The sequence below is a fragment of the Aspergillus bombycis genome, assembly GCF_001792695.1.
Source record: "Aspergillus bombycis strain NRRL26010 chromosome Unknown contig00033, whole genome shotgun sequence".
Taxonomy (NCBI): domain Eukaryota; kingdom Fungi; phylum Ascomycota; class Eurotiomycetes; order Eurotiales; family Aspergillaceae; genus Aspergillus; species Aspergillus bombycis.
In genome coordinates this window covers 276,361-289,828 of record NW_019170035.1, presented here as the reverse complement: position 1 = coordinate 289,828, position 13,468 = coordinate 276,361, and the positions used below count along the sequence as shown (strand labels likewise).

The 13,468-nt window shown below is 47.7% G+C and overlaps 4 protein-coding genes across 4 annotated transcripts; 2 read left to right on the top strand and 2 right to left on the bottom strand.

Moving 5' to 3' along the window:
* Positions 1-1,307: 1,307 nt before the first annotated feature.
* Positions 1,308-2,982, top strand: ABOM_005355 (GTPase-activating protein GYP1; the record flags this gene model as incomplete). The annotated part of the gene is made up of 4 exons (XM_022532484.1): positions 1,308-1,680; positions 1,734-2,617; positions 2,671-2,763; positions 2,821-2,982. The coding sequence occupies 4 exons, from the start codon at positions 1,308-1,310 to the stop codon at positions 2,980-2,982; spliced, it is 1,512 nt and encodes a 503-aa protein (XP_022390047.1).
* Positions 2,983-4,249: 1,267 nt separating this feature from the next.
* On the top strand, positions 4,250-7,184 carry ABOM_005354 (U4/U6-U5 snRNP complex subunit PRP6; the record flags this gene model as incomplete). The annotated part of the gene is made up of 2 exons (XM_022532483.1): positions 4,250-4,632; positions 4,751-7,184. 2 exons carry the CDS (start codon positions 4,250-4,252, stop codon positions 7,182-7,184), a joined length of 2,817 nt encoding a protein of 938 aa, XP_022390019.1.
* A 905-nt stretch (positions 7,185-8,089) lies between these two features.
* Positions 8,090-9,646, bottom strand: ABOM_005353 (TADA1 family protein; the record flags this gene model as incomplete). Its single annotated transcript, XM_022532482.1, has 4 exons — positions 8,090-8,757; positions 8,825-8,933; positions 9,000-9,274; positions 9,427-9,646. The coding sequence occupies 4 exons, from the start codon at positions 9,644-9,646 to the stop codon at positions 8,090-8,092; spliced, it is 1,272 nt and encodes a 423-aa protein (XP_022390049.1).
* Positions 9,647-10,068: 422 nt separating this feature from the next.
* On the bottom strand, positions 10,069-13,410 carry ABOM_005352 (uncharacterized protein; the record flags this gene model as incomplete). Its single annotated transcript, XM_022532481.1, has 5 exons — positions 10,069-10,172; positions 10,276-10,437; positions 10,487-11,563; positions 11,623-12,019; positions 12,070-13,410. 5 exons carry the CDS (start codon positions 13,408-13,410, stop codon positions 10,069-10,071), a joined length of 3,081 nt encoding a protein of 1,026 aa, XP_022390023.1.
* Between the last annotated feature and the right edge of the window lie 58 nt (positions 13,411-13,468).

Below are 13,468 nucleotides of genomic sequence, written 5' to 3'. Positions count from 1 at the left end.
CAGCAACCTAAGTTCAGTGGTGACGAGGCGAGATTCCTTCTCACAAAATAATTAGCCAATAGAAATGAGGACAGTAATCATAAAGTGAATTGAGAAGTTTAAAAGAAGAGGAGCGAGAGGTATATGACAGCAGAGTGGAAGAAAGGAACAGGTGTGTGGTTTACGTTGGAGGTTAGCATGAGAGTGAAAGAGACTCAGAGAGGAGTTAGTCAGTTTAAGTTAGCCGCTGACCACGCGAACCTGAGATCCGTAATAAATTTCATTTCATTTACCTACTAGGTATTATATTCTTCCCCATACATACACATACATGGTCAAGAACACAGTACTACTAGTTTCTTGTCTCCAATATGCTAAAGGTCCTAGCCCTGGGCAACTTATCATAACACTTTAACTCGGTTTTTGTTCAATTCTTTACCAACAATCTTTTTTTTTACTTAAGAAGAGAAGGAAGATATTATATATATAGTACTAGTTACCCTAACAATAGATACAAAGAATAAGTCAAATATCTAGCTACTCTGTACCATCACAATTTGTTATTTCGTCTTGGCTCGACTAGTCTACTACTTACAGCATCATGGTGCCGTAAAGCACCCCGCAACTTTCTGACCTCTGTCTTCTTTCCTCCCCCTTCTTACTTTACCTTCCCCCTCCGCACACGAGTGGCGTTACGCAATGGCTACTAGAAAGTCCCAACCGCAGGTAAGTGTGTCTAGAAATACTCCTCAAACCAATGCGACAAAGAGCTAATCCGAACTACTTGTCCTTTGGTATAGGAGATGGTCCAGGTTGGTTCGTACCTCATAGCCCCATGTTTCACCTCGTTCTAGCAGCTGATATAGCTCCCCGCTTTCCACTTATTAGACCGTTCTGAGTATGTGTAACCCTACTGGCGCGAGCTATCTCTGTCTAATTAGCCACGCACTTTACTGTGTCTCTCTCCTTCTCCCCATTTCTTGCTAATCCCTTTTCGAAGGAGAACGGGTTCTCCCTTTTGGAAGGGAAGATCAATTTCCCAGAACCACAGGCTCCCCAAACCCAATGATCAAATTGCCGTTGTTGGCTCTTCATATTCCCATGCAAATATCTTGAAGTGAGCTTTCGTTCGCCCATGTTTCATAATTCTTAGCGGCTCCTCAAGATACATTGAATAACTTAGTGCGTCTAGCAGAGGTATATCGCAACAGCATGCGCCCCCGCGGACACCGCCCCGATCATCGTCTACCAATCCTCAAAAATTCTCGCCATCCTCCCATCAGCCTGCATCATGGTCTGCCTCTTCTCGTAGATCGTACACCGGTATAATGAACCAAGGAGTCGATTCATGGGGTCGCGATAAAATAGAAGACGAAGAAGAAGAGGAGGAGGAGGAGGAGGAGGGGGAGGCGGAGGAGGAGGACATTGTCTATGATGATGATGAGGACGAGTTTGGACTTCCTAGCATTACTAGCATGCGAAAGAAGCAGAAACAGAATGTCGACCCTCTTCCATCTAGGAGCGTTGACCCAGGCGGTCGAATTGGGGGCAGTGCCTCGGCCCTTAGTGTTGGTCTAGGGAACAGTAGACAACGTGCCAATAGCTCGGATATTGCGGAGGAACGAGGTGTTCCTATGTACCCAACAGCTAGAGAGGGGGAAGGGAAGATACTTCGGCCTCAGTATAAAGACGTTCTAAGAGGTAACGGATGCGATTTTAGCTACCGAAGTTTGCAGGTGGCTAATCCTCACTAGATCCTGCAAACGCTTTGAATCTTATCAACCATGCTCCACCCCCCAAGAGTGCAACTCCAAAAGAAATGGACCAATACACGAGCCGCATTTCGAGAATCAACAAGTTCAAACGCCTTTTGCAAACAAGCACGGTTCCTTTAGCAGAACTAAGAAACTTGGCATGGTCAGGAGTTCCCGGTGAGGTACGGGCGATGACCTGGCAACTTCTCCTGGGCTATCTCCCAACGAATTGTGAACGACGTATTTCGACCCTCGAAAGGAAACGTAAGGAGTATTTAGATGGCGTTCGCCAGGCTTTCGAGCGCAGTAGCGCCGCAGGTGCTGGAAAACCTCCTACTTCGACAACAGGGCGTGGCAGAGGGCTGGACGAGGCAATATGGCATCAAATCAGTATAGATGTCCCTCGCACTTGCCCACATATTCAGCTCTACGGCTATGAGGCTACTCAGCGTTCACTAGAAAGGATTCTTTATGTATGGGCCATCCGACACCCAGCCAGCGGCTATGTGCAAGGGATCAATGATCTCGCTACGCCATTTTGGCAAGTTTTCCTAGGTGTCTACGTTACGGACCTTAATGTCGAAGAAGGGATGGACCCGGGTCAATTGCCCAAGAGTGTGCTGGATGCCGTCGAAGCGGATACATTCTGGTGTCTTACGAAGCTCCTTGACGGCATTCAGGATAATTATATATATGCTCAGCCTGGTATACACCGGCAAGTTAGAGCATTACGCGACTTAACCATGCGCATTGATGCTACCCTCGCCAAACATTTGGAGAAAGAAGGTGTTGAATTTATGCAATTTAGTTTCCGATGGATGAACTGCTTGCTCATGCGCGAAATGAGCGTCCAGAACACCATACGCATGTGGGACACGTACATGGTTCGTTACCCTAATTTTGCATATAGGTGAAGCGTGCTAATCTTGTATTCAAGGCGGAGGAGCAGGGCTTTTCACGATTTCACATTTACGTGTGTGCGGCCTTTCTAGTCAAATGGTCGGACCAGTTGGTGAAGATGGATTTCCAGGTAAGACCGTTGACTGAGAAGAATCATGATACAGAAGCTAGTGCTGAATGAGAATAGGAAGTCATGATGTTTTTGCAGGCCCTCCCAACCAAAGACTGGACGGAGCAAGATATTGAACTCCTGTTGAGCGAAGCATTCATTTGGCAAAGCCTGTTTCAAGACTCTCGGGCCCATCTTCGTTCCACTGGTGACCCACCCCCTGATAATGGATTGCAGTGACGAAGTCGAGTTCTAATGAGCATGCTCCAAGCCCCTAGCTTGTGGCAAAGAAAGCCGGTCCAGGTTCTTTCCCCTTGGGCATAAATGCAAAGTAAACAGGAAAGCCCTTGTAGTGGAAAACCCACGACAACTTCTAAAAGAGGCCCTGTTGCAAATGCTCGTACGTTCCTCTGCTAAGCCCGTAAAAGCCTGTCGACATCTACTGCTTCCGGATTCACGCATCTCAATCTTTTGTATGCGCGCGTGCTAAAGAGGAGGAGGAAGAAGAAGACGAAGAAGAAGGGGGGGAAATAAGGTAAAAAGAGGGAAAGAAAGCGCTTTTCCCCTTTTTATCAAGATCGGTGGTCTTGTCGACTCCGCTTTATCACCTTCCCCGTGGCGCGCATGTTCGTTGTGTCCATCTCCTGATCTGCAGAGGGCCCAGCCTAGAGCTGGGTGTTAGTTCTCATGCTCTATATCATGCCCTGCCATTAGTCTCTACTAGATCTACCACTTAGGAATTCCGGAAAGGCTATGGTGGGTTCGTTTAGCTCTTCGCTTACACCAATTGTTCGGAGGGCTAGCTCTGGGTCATAGTTGATTGCCAACGATGTAGGTCTGGGAACAAGATGGAACAACGTTGGGGTTGACTGGGAGAGGGGGCCACTCGAGGATTCTCATGCGTGCCGTCAGCAGGTGATCTACCCTGACTCCTACTCGCAAATTGAAGGCGTCTACTCTAGCTTGCCAACAGGCTTTGTGATGGGAAAAAGCCGTGGTGCGACAGAGTGGGCAATGCGATGGTTAGTTCATAGGGTTGCTAAGGTGGCGAAATGTTGACATATGAGATTTTATCAGTGCAGCTAAGCAATTAGGCGCGCAAAGGAAGTACTGTTTAGACATAGGACGTGCTAGGTGTATGAAACATGGCTAATATAAATGTCGACCTATCAGAAGAGTGAACCTGGAGCTTTCCAGGAACATGGTGCGTGGTGTTCTGTTCCTACTCTGTGAATTCCACAGGTGTTCGAGAATTCATACAATAGTACGGAGTACGAGTAGTAGCAGCTCTTAGGGCTCATATATGAAGCGCTGGACAATGAATGGTAGAGGGTGTCTAACTACTTTTGGCTGGATAACTCTGATAAGATATAAATACGGGAGCGGGATAATGTTCTTGCGCTCATTCGCTCTTTGAAGCATGAAACAACTTCCTGCTGCCTCGGAATTTTGGTACACTTAAGCTTACTTAAAAGTCGCCCAGTCTTGCACCGTATCTCCGGTCAAGATGGCCTCTGGGCGGAAGGACTTTTTGAGCCAGCCGGCCCCCGAAAACTATGTTGCAGGTCTAGGTAGAGGTGCAACTGGCTTCACTACTCGTTCGGACCTGGGGCCTGCGCGTGAAGGTCCCACGCCAGAACAGATTCAAGCAGCGCTCGCAAAGAGGGCGCAACTGCTTGGTGCAGCCCCTCCGACAGCATATGGTGCGGGACGTGAGAAAGGTGGTAAAGAAGACAAGGCTGAGGAAGAGGATGATGATGAGCGTTTTCAGGATCCGGACAATGAAGTTGGGCTTTTCGCATACGGACAGTTCGATCAAGAAGATGATGAAGCAGACCGCATATACAGAGAAGTAGATGAGAGGATGGACAAGCGCCGGAAAGCAAGAAGGTTGGTACTCCCTTCCCCGCACTCTTCCCGTTCGCCTCTTTGATGGTGCGATTTGTTCATCGGGTTCACCCCCGGTTGTCTGAATAGAAAACCGACTTGATTCCTTCGCCAATTATAGGGAAACCCGGGAACGTCAAGAGCGAGAAGACTACGAACGGAAAAACCCGAAAATTCAACAACAATTCGCCGATTTAAAACGTTCATTAGCTTCCGTCTCCGAAGACGATTGGGCCAACCTTCCTGAAGTTGGAGATCTTACAGGAAAGAATAGACGGGCCAAACAGAACCTCCGGCAACGATTTTACGCAGTACCGGATAGTGTTCTTGCCAGTGCTAGAGACTCCACCCAATTCGAGACCACTGTTACAGATGACGGCGCTCATACCGACACTCGGGGGGAAGGAGTGGACGGGACAATAACAAATTTTGCGGATATCAGTGCTGCTCGCGATAAGGCCCTTAAAGTCAAGCTTGACCAAGCAGCTATAAGTTCATCCGGGGATTCGGCTTCTGGAAGTGCCACTAGTATTGACCCAAAGGGTTATCTCACGAGTCTCACGCAGTCCGAGCTAAAAGCCGGCGAAGTGGAGATAGGCGATATCAAACGGGTTCGCGTTTTGCTAGAGTCTGTGACGAGGACTAATCCAAAGCACGCGCCTGGGTGGATTGCACTTGCTCGTCTGGAGGAACTTGCTGGTAGAATTGTGGCTGCTAGAAACTGCATTGCCAAGGGATGTGAGCTGTGCCCGAAGAGTGAAGATGCATGGCTTGAGAATATTCGGCTCAATGAAGGTCACAATGCGAAGGTAATTGCTGCAAATGCCATCCAGAACAATGATCGCTCCACAAGACTCTGGATTGAAGCTATGAGGTTGGAGTCTGAGCCTCGTGCAAAGAAAAACGTTTTGAGACAGGCCATTCTCCACATTCCTCAGTCAGTCGTCATTTGGAAAGAAGCTGTCAATTTGGAAGAGGACCCTGTAGATGCGCGCCTCCTTCTCGCAAAGGCGGTTGAAATGATACCGCTGTCTGTGGAGCTATGGCTTGCCCTTGCCCGCCTCGAAACACCCGAGAACGCCCAAAAGGTCTTAAACGCTGCTAGGAAAGCTGTCCCTACGAGTTATGAGATATGGATTGCTGCTTCACGACTGCAGGAGCAAATGGGAACTTTCAATAAGGTGAATGTGATGAAGAGAGCTGTACAGTCCCTCGCCAGAGAGAATGCTATGCTTAAGAGAGAGGAGTGGATAGCAGAAGCTGAGAGCTGTGAAGAGGAGGGAGCGATTCTCACTTGCGGGGCGATTATCCGCGAGACTTTAGGATGGGGCCTGGATGAAGACGATGATAGGAAAGATATCTGGATGGATGATGCAAAAGCCAGTATTGCCAGGGGAAAGTACGAGACTGCCAGAGCCATCTATGCCTATGCGTTGCGTGTGTTTGTCAACCGCAGGTCTATTTGGCTTGCAGCGGCAGACCTTGAGCGTAATCATGGTACGAAAGAAGCGTTATGGCAAGTACTCGAGAAAGCTGTGGAAGCTTGCCCACAGAGTGAAGAGCTATGGTTGCTCCTTGCGAAAGAGAAATGGCAAACTGGAGAAATTGACGAGGCCAGACGAGTGCTGGGTCGTGCCTTTAACCAGAATCCCAATAACGAGGATATTTGGCTTGCTGCTGTTAAGCTCGAGGCCGACGCCCGGCAAACAGATCAGGCTAGAGAGCTCCTTGCGACTGCTCGTCGGGAAGCCGGAACAGACCGTGTTTGGGTGAAAAGTGTCGCCTTTGAGCGGCAACTGGGTAATGCAGACGAGGCGCTAGACTTAGTAAATCAGGGCCTTCAACTATACCCGAAGGCAGACAAGCTTTGGATGATGAAGGGTCAAATCTATGAATCCCAGAATAAGTACCCGCAAGCCCGAGAAGCGTATGGAACAGGTACTCGTGCGTGTTCTAGATCGGTTCCCTTGTGGCTGCTGGCCTCAAGACTGGAAGAAAAGGCTGGTGCTGTCGTCAAGGCCCGCTCTGTTCTTGACAGAGCTCGGCTTGCTGTTCCTAAAAGCGCTGAATTATGGACAGAAAGTGTTCGAGTTGAACGGCGTGCAAACAATATGGCCCAAGCCAAGATCTTGATGGCAAAAGCATTGCAGGAAGTGCCAACATCTGGATTGCTATGGAGCGAGAGTATCTGGCATCTTGAACCGCGAGCACAACGGAAGGCTCGCAGTTTGGAGGCTATCAAGAAGGTCGATAATGACCCGATATTATTCATTACAGTGGCGCGGATTTTCTGGGGAGAGCGTCGACTAGAGAAAGCCATGACATGGTTTGAAAAGGCTATTGTGTCTGACAGCGATTTAGGGGACGGCTGGGCTTGGTATTACAAGTTCCTATTGCAGCATGGGACAGAAGAGAAGCGGGCAGATGTGGTATCGAAGTGCGTCTCTACGGAGCCCAAACATGGCGAGGTCTGGCAATCTGTGGCTAAAGATCCTACCAACGCGCACAAGTCGACCGAAGAAACTTTGAAGATCGTCGCCGAGCGACTTTTGTAGGTAATCAACACGCTCGCATAATTATCTTATATTGGCTTGTACGCTATATTCTTGAAGGCTGTAAAATTTTGGAGTTGGAGAGGGAGACGAGAGATTGTACTAGTGAGCTTTAGAAAGGACTAAGAATATAAGTAAATGGATACTGATAGTAAAAATTGGCCTGGCAAGATCGATGCTAATACGTCTGTGGCACTCCGTAATTCATCAAGACAAGAAATATAGCGGTTGGATGAAGCAAGGGGGGAAATAGTATACAGAAACAAGCCAGGAACAGTGTATGCGTAGGATGCCAAATAGCCTTCACGGTTCTCAAAGCATATATAGGTTACAACCGCCGGCCAAATACATGGCAAAGAAAAGGAAAAGAAGGAATAGTGAGCCAAATAGTGGGTATCGAACGAGTTTGCCGCACATTCAGAAACCCTTGTTCTTCTCTTTTCGTTTCTGTGTTTCTGTTATGAATCGTAGACAAGACATCTACCCATAAATTGGACCCTGTGGCCACTCTTTGAAGCACATTTTATGCGCATCGCACTCCAGAACTGCCATGTTCGAGCTCTCGAGGAGGACTTATGAACCCAAGTTCTCAACGCGCCAAGCTGTAAAGGGAAAGAAGCCAAAGGAGACCGAAAAAAAAAAAATAGAAAACGGATCGAACGCTTGAAATCCATGCCAAATAAAAGTAGACAATATCACACCAATGACAAATTCCCCTCATACTCCAAGTACGCCTTTATATCCTACCAGGTCGAAATGCCACTGCTTTGGTCGTGTAGAATCAAAGACTTACCATAAGCCAAGAGGACACAAAAAGAAAGGGGAAATCAAAGAGGAAGAGGATGCTCGGAATTATGATGAAAGTCATGATGGAAAGAAACAATGGAAGAAAGAAGAGGGGGGAAGGATCAAAAGGCCATGGACAAGCACTCGTCCAGTAAAGACCCCAGCTGTTCTCGGTCCGCCATCGTGGCACCTTCCCATACAATCTCCCTATCATAATCAACCTCCATTGTGTCCGTCGAATGATTCAACTTCATACTATCCTTGGGAATCTCCGTCACATCATCGGCTCGGTCTTGCTTGTCTGTTTCAAGCTCATCCTCAAAATAACCACCCATTATTTGATCAACAATCAGTGGCATATGACTGAGAACTCCACCACCGAGCTCTAAAGCCAAACGGAGGTCTCTGACCCCAAGTGGCTTTCTAACACTTGCTTCTTTGGCCTCGACAGGTAGCAAGCCCGTTGCACCATCTTTCACGATCTCCCCGCGTGTGAAGGCCAATTCTTCTCGTTCAAGCTGCTGACGGTATTTGCGCATCATCATACCATTGATGGTACCAGATGGTCCGTTAGACCTTGTACGTGAGAATACGACAGATAAAACTTCCTTCACAAAAGTTTCCGTAGCAATGGCCATGAACTCAGCGCAGGGTAGTCCTGCGCCACTAACAATTGACTCTTCGTAGCATATAGGGATCATGCGAGCATGAATGGACTCCGCATCTGGGAACTCACCGGTCTCTGACGCCAGAGGTTGCGCATAACGTTTTCGAATCTCCAGTTCCCAATCTACCGCCAAGTAGCGTGGTAAGCATCTCTAAATTCATAGGTGAAACATAGAATTTATTACACCTACTTGTTTTATTCAGACCGCCTGCACTTGCCGGTACTTGACTCGGCAACTTTATTTGTTTCGCCAAATTATATTCCTCTAACTCATTAGGTGTAGTTTCAACGGGATCATGCTGAAGAAGACCATTGTTAGAATGGGATGTGCACTTTAATGGTCCTCTACAACTTTGTAACCGTACCTCGGGAATTGCTTTTATTCGTCGACGATCCCTAGGAGGAAGTTGCATGACCTCCGTCTTTAACCTCTGCTCCGCTGCATCCCCTGAGGTCGGCTTCGAGACCACCGATGGTTTGTCGTTCGCCGACACCCAACTTGCAACTCCATGATCCGGAAGGTCCCTTGTGAGGTTCCCAATAATTGCGCATATGAAATTATTATGGAGGTGTTCGGTTTTTTGGTCGGCACAAATTATATGATCGACGCGAGACGAAAGTTCATTCTGGTTCAGTTGTCCTGTGATAGAAAATAGCGATATTAGTTTATCTTCCAGAGAGTAAACATATGTTGAAGCGCAAAAAGAAAAAAAATAATAAAAATAAATAAAATAGGAATAAAAACAATAGAAACCTGCAAAGATTAGGCTGAGTTCCACTACGCATTCATACCTAGAAGGAAGAAAGTAGTGGCCTCCTTGTACTCGGGCCAGCTGTCACCGATAGCGGCTTTCAGTTCCGTATAGATAGGTTCAAGATCCAGTCGCGGAACAGATATCAGCGCTTTTGTAGACTTCGAAGTCGTCGAGGTGCTAGGGGTCGCATTTTTTGAGGGAGTTATTGCGGTCGATGCAGACTCAGTCCGACTCAGAGCGGCCGGATCGATCTGCATGGTTGTGAGGCTCGCAGAAACGCGACGGGCTGCGCGAAGCCGGGGTGGCGGGGAGAACTATGCCTTCATGAAGCAGAATACATGCCAGAGAAGCCCGAAAGACAGTTCTAACTTAGTATAAGGCTAGAGCATGCGATGAACGAGGGGATTGCGATAGGAAGGGCACTGGGTCGATGAGCGAAGTGATGAAAGGAGGTTGAAGTTGATAAAATACTGGGGTTGGGTTTCTTTTCCCCGCCCAAAAAAAAGAGTAACAAAAGTCACTGAATTTTCTCAGTGAATGAAGCAATATAAAGACTTCAAAAAATGACTACTTTGTTTCTGGATGTTTATTGATCTTGTATATTTATAGGTTACTACAGCTTTTTACTTGTGCTTCGTCTTCTGAAGGAACGCAGTCAGTTTGGAGGGGGGAAAAGAGCCTAATCATATAGCTTCACAATATCTTCGTCGAGGACTCCAAACAGCCAGCTGATTTCCGCCATGATTCCCTCAATCTCCGTCGACAATTGGCCAGTTACTAAAACTATAGATGAATTAGTTGATATTGTAGGGCCAGTTCACGCCATACTGTTCAAATAACTTGGGATTCAAAAATACAAATCGCGGTGTAGTCTCTCTCGACTTACTATAAGCATACAATAACGCATAATCCTCGTCTGTAGACAGGCGGGATGCTTCATGGTCCTTGCGATAGTGGAAAAGGCGGGCAAGAAGCCGGTCTCGAGCATGCTCAATGCTGGGAAGGACGTCGCTTAGCGGGTACTCGAGCTTCATAGAAGAAGCCATTACTATACTTGCGGTTAGAATTGCTCTCTCTGATTGATCCCCTACACTCACCTGTCAATAGATGGCTGATGCGCGACGACAATTGTTGTCGTTCCTTGTCGGTATATTGGAGGATACTAAGTTCGCCTTCGGATGATGTCATATTTTTATCAAGCTCAATATTGATTGCAAGAAAAGCGTCCACCATACTCCTTGTGCGGCGGAGAATATTACTGTACGCCAAATCAGGGAATGGGCTTTTCAGCTCAAACTCGGAGCGGGCGGACGCCTGAAGAGTCTCCAAGCGCGAAAGGAATCGTTCAATCTCCAGTTTCTCCCTTGGGCTCATGAAAACCGAATTATCTGTATTGCTGGTCATGGTAGACAATGGGCCGCGTTTCCAGAGCAGACTCATTCGAAGCCATAGAAGACTTAGACCATCCTTCAATCTCGTCCTAGCGCTGATAGGCCAAATCACCCGTGTGATGATAATACCCCAGATACAGCCAGACAGAACAGATGCAACACGATGGAGAGCTATCTCGGTTATAATCGGACTCTCTCCTCCTTCATCCTGGTCATCATTCCCTTCCTTCTGGCTGAGGGAGTACGCGTACAATACCGAGAGGTTGTAAGTAAGCATGATGAAGCGGCCCATCGGACCCTGCCCTTTGACTATTATGAGATACGATGTCCACGTAGCCATGAATAGCCCCACAGATGCGAGGCCATACATATTCCCACCTGTCACGTACCACGAAACGACGGCGCAGAGTGCCCCTAGGCAGGTACCCAAAAAACGGGCATATCCGGTGGTGTTTGAAGCACCGATGGTCATCGAACAAACTAGCATATACGACAAAAGACCCCATTCGCCTCTCCAGTGAGAGTAAAACGGTCTCGTAGACGGGAGAAATGACGGCAAAGCATAGAGCGCCGCACCTGTGCCCACTTTGATAGCAAACTTGGTATCATCCCGTCGAAGGATCTTGAGTGACTTCCAGATACGATAAACGAAGCCCTTTTTCCCCGACACGTTTCCTGGATGGAGGGATGATAACGATATTTTACCGTGTGGCTCAGCGTTGCCGACCTCCAATTGAGATCCAACACCTCGTTGTACGAAACCTGCTTCAATCAATGGATGATCTAGAGGCTAGTCAGCACCATTTTAACAGCTTAGGCCCATGCCAGCCCAGACAACATACCGGCATCCTTTGTTTTTACCCAAGCATTTCGTCGACACCAAAACCTCAACCAGTTCCAGGATCTGCCATTGGGCCTCTCCTCAGCTTCAAGCTGCAGTTCATCAAGTATTGCTAACAGATCCTTCAGCTGCTCACCGAACTCCAAAAGCGAAAAACTAAAATGGCCGCAACTGGCAGCAACTTCCTCAAGGTCCGCTTCAACTTCAAGGGTCTGGATATTTAGGACGTCCTTCTGTCGATATATAGTCTTCAATGCCTCTTCTCGGGATCCTCGATATAGATCAAGTGCCCGGTCAAGACTGGTGCGGAACCTACTATTGATTGCGATCCTGTAATCCGGTGCAGGTTTGAAAGGGATCTCCTTGAAAATCTCTTTCAAAGTGAATGCAAGCGATCTCTATTCACGATTAGTACCTATCAACACGTAGTGTTATGGTGCCTCGTTACCATCGAAGGCCCTAAATGACCTATAAATAATGCGAAAATATCCGCAGGAAGAAGAACGTGATCAGGTTCTGAATTAGAAGTATCTCTTCCCGGACTTGAATAAGGCCTATTTCTGTCCGAATCCAAGATTTCTTCTTCTGGCCTCTCATCTATCGGCTCCAAAATTGGCCGTTCCTCATGTAGTGACCATGGACTAGGTAATGAGCCTCGGTACATCCCGTTTATATCGGCTGCTTCGCTATTGTACTGCATCGGCCTGGCAAGTTTGGTTTGCTTTAGCAGCTGAAATTGCAGGAGAGCCGCACTGCGCAAGCCGCCCATGTTATGAGTGATATCCTGTACCCAGCGTACAAGTTTTTTCTCCAGCCTGTACTGTCTCTCTGTACCTGCAACAAAATGCTCCAGCTTCGCTTCTCTTACCAGTCTGTCAAGCTGGCTGTATGCCTGCTTATGGCGCGCAGCTGCACTTAGATATTCTTCGGTCTGAAGTTCCTCTTCAGATCCGGTAAGGAAGCTCTCGGTAATCAAGGCTAGCATCGTTGCTAGCGTCTCGGTGACCGTAGTGAGGTTTGCCCGTAGTTTTTTCCGCGCTGATATTGGAAATATCGTAAATGACACAGCCATGGCTGCAGCTACGCCCATTACGACCATTTTCAATACCTGGAAAATTTTAGCAAACGACAAGTCCCCATTCTGTACTGCGCCTTCTTTTGTCAAAACGGTAATGGACGACAGCGAAGCGAGGGAACAGGCGACATTCACAAGGGGGTCGCCCAGTCTTTGTTTTGTCCATCCAATAAATCCTAAACCACCTCCACAGAAGACTATAAGAACTATGGCATGACCGAGTGGGAGTAGGTCAAGGGTGTCCTGAAAGAATCTAGAGACACACATGCTTGTCAAAGAAATGAAGGCGGCGTAAAGAAATGCTAGGAAGGCACAGATTGATGCCTTGTACATGCTTCCTTGGGACCTTGCTGGGTGGAAGTAGACTGTAACGGTGGCCACAACATGCTTGCCATCTTGATGGCCTAGCCACGAAGCAATCGCTGGCACGAATGTTGCAAGCGATCCCAACAAGTAAGCTAGGCTGCATTTCAGGACCCCGATTCCCAGCTCAGTAGAAATAACTTGATGTATCCAAAGTTCTGCCTCTCGCACCTTTCTCCATAGGCGTAAAGGTATCCCTTCATGGCCCACGGAATACTGTCCAGAGAGTAGCCCGCGGCGTTCTTCATCATTGTGGCCATTCGGTTGGGAACGAGGGCTTCGTAGAGTAACTAGACCTCTCAAGCGTTGACCGGTTTTCGGTAAAACAAATGTCGCCTGCCGCAGCTTCATATCAGACTTATGGTTAGCAACGGTGGCTGGCCCTCTTTTTTTTATTTTTTTTTCCTCG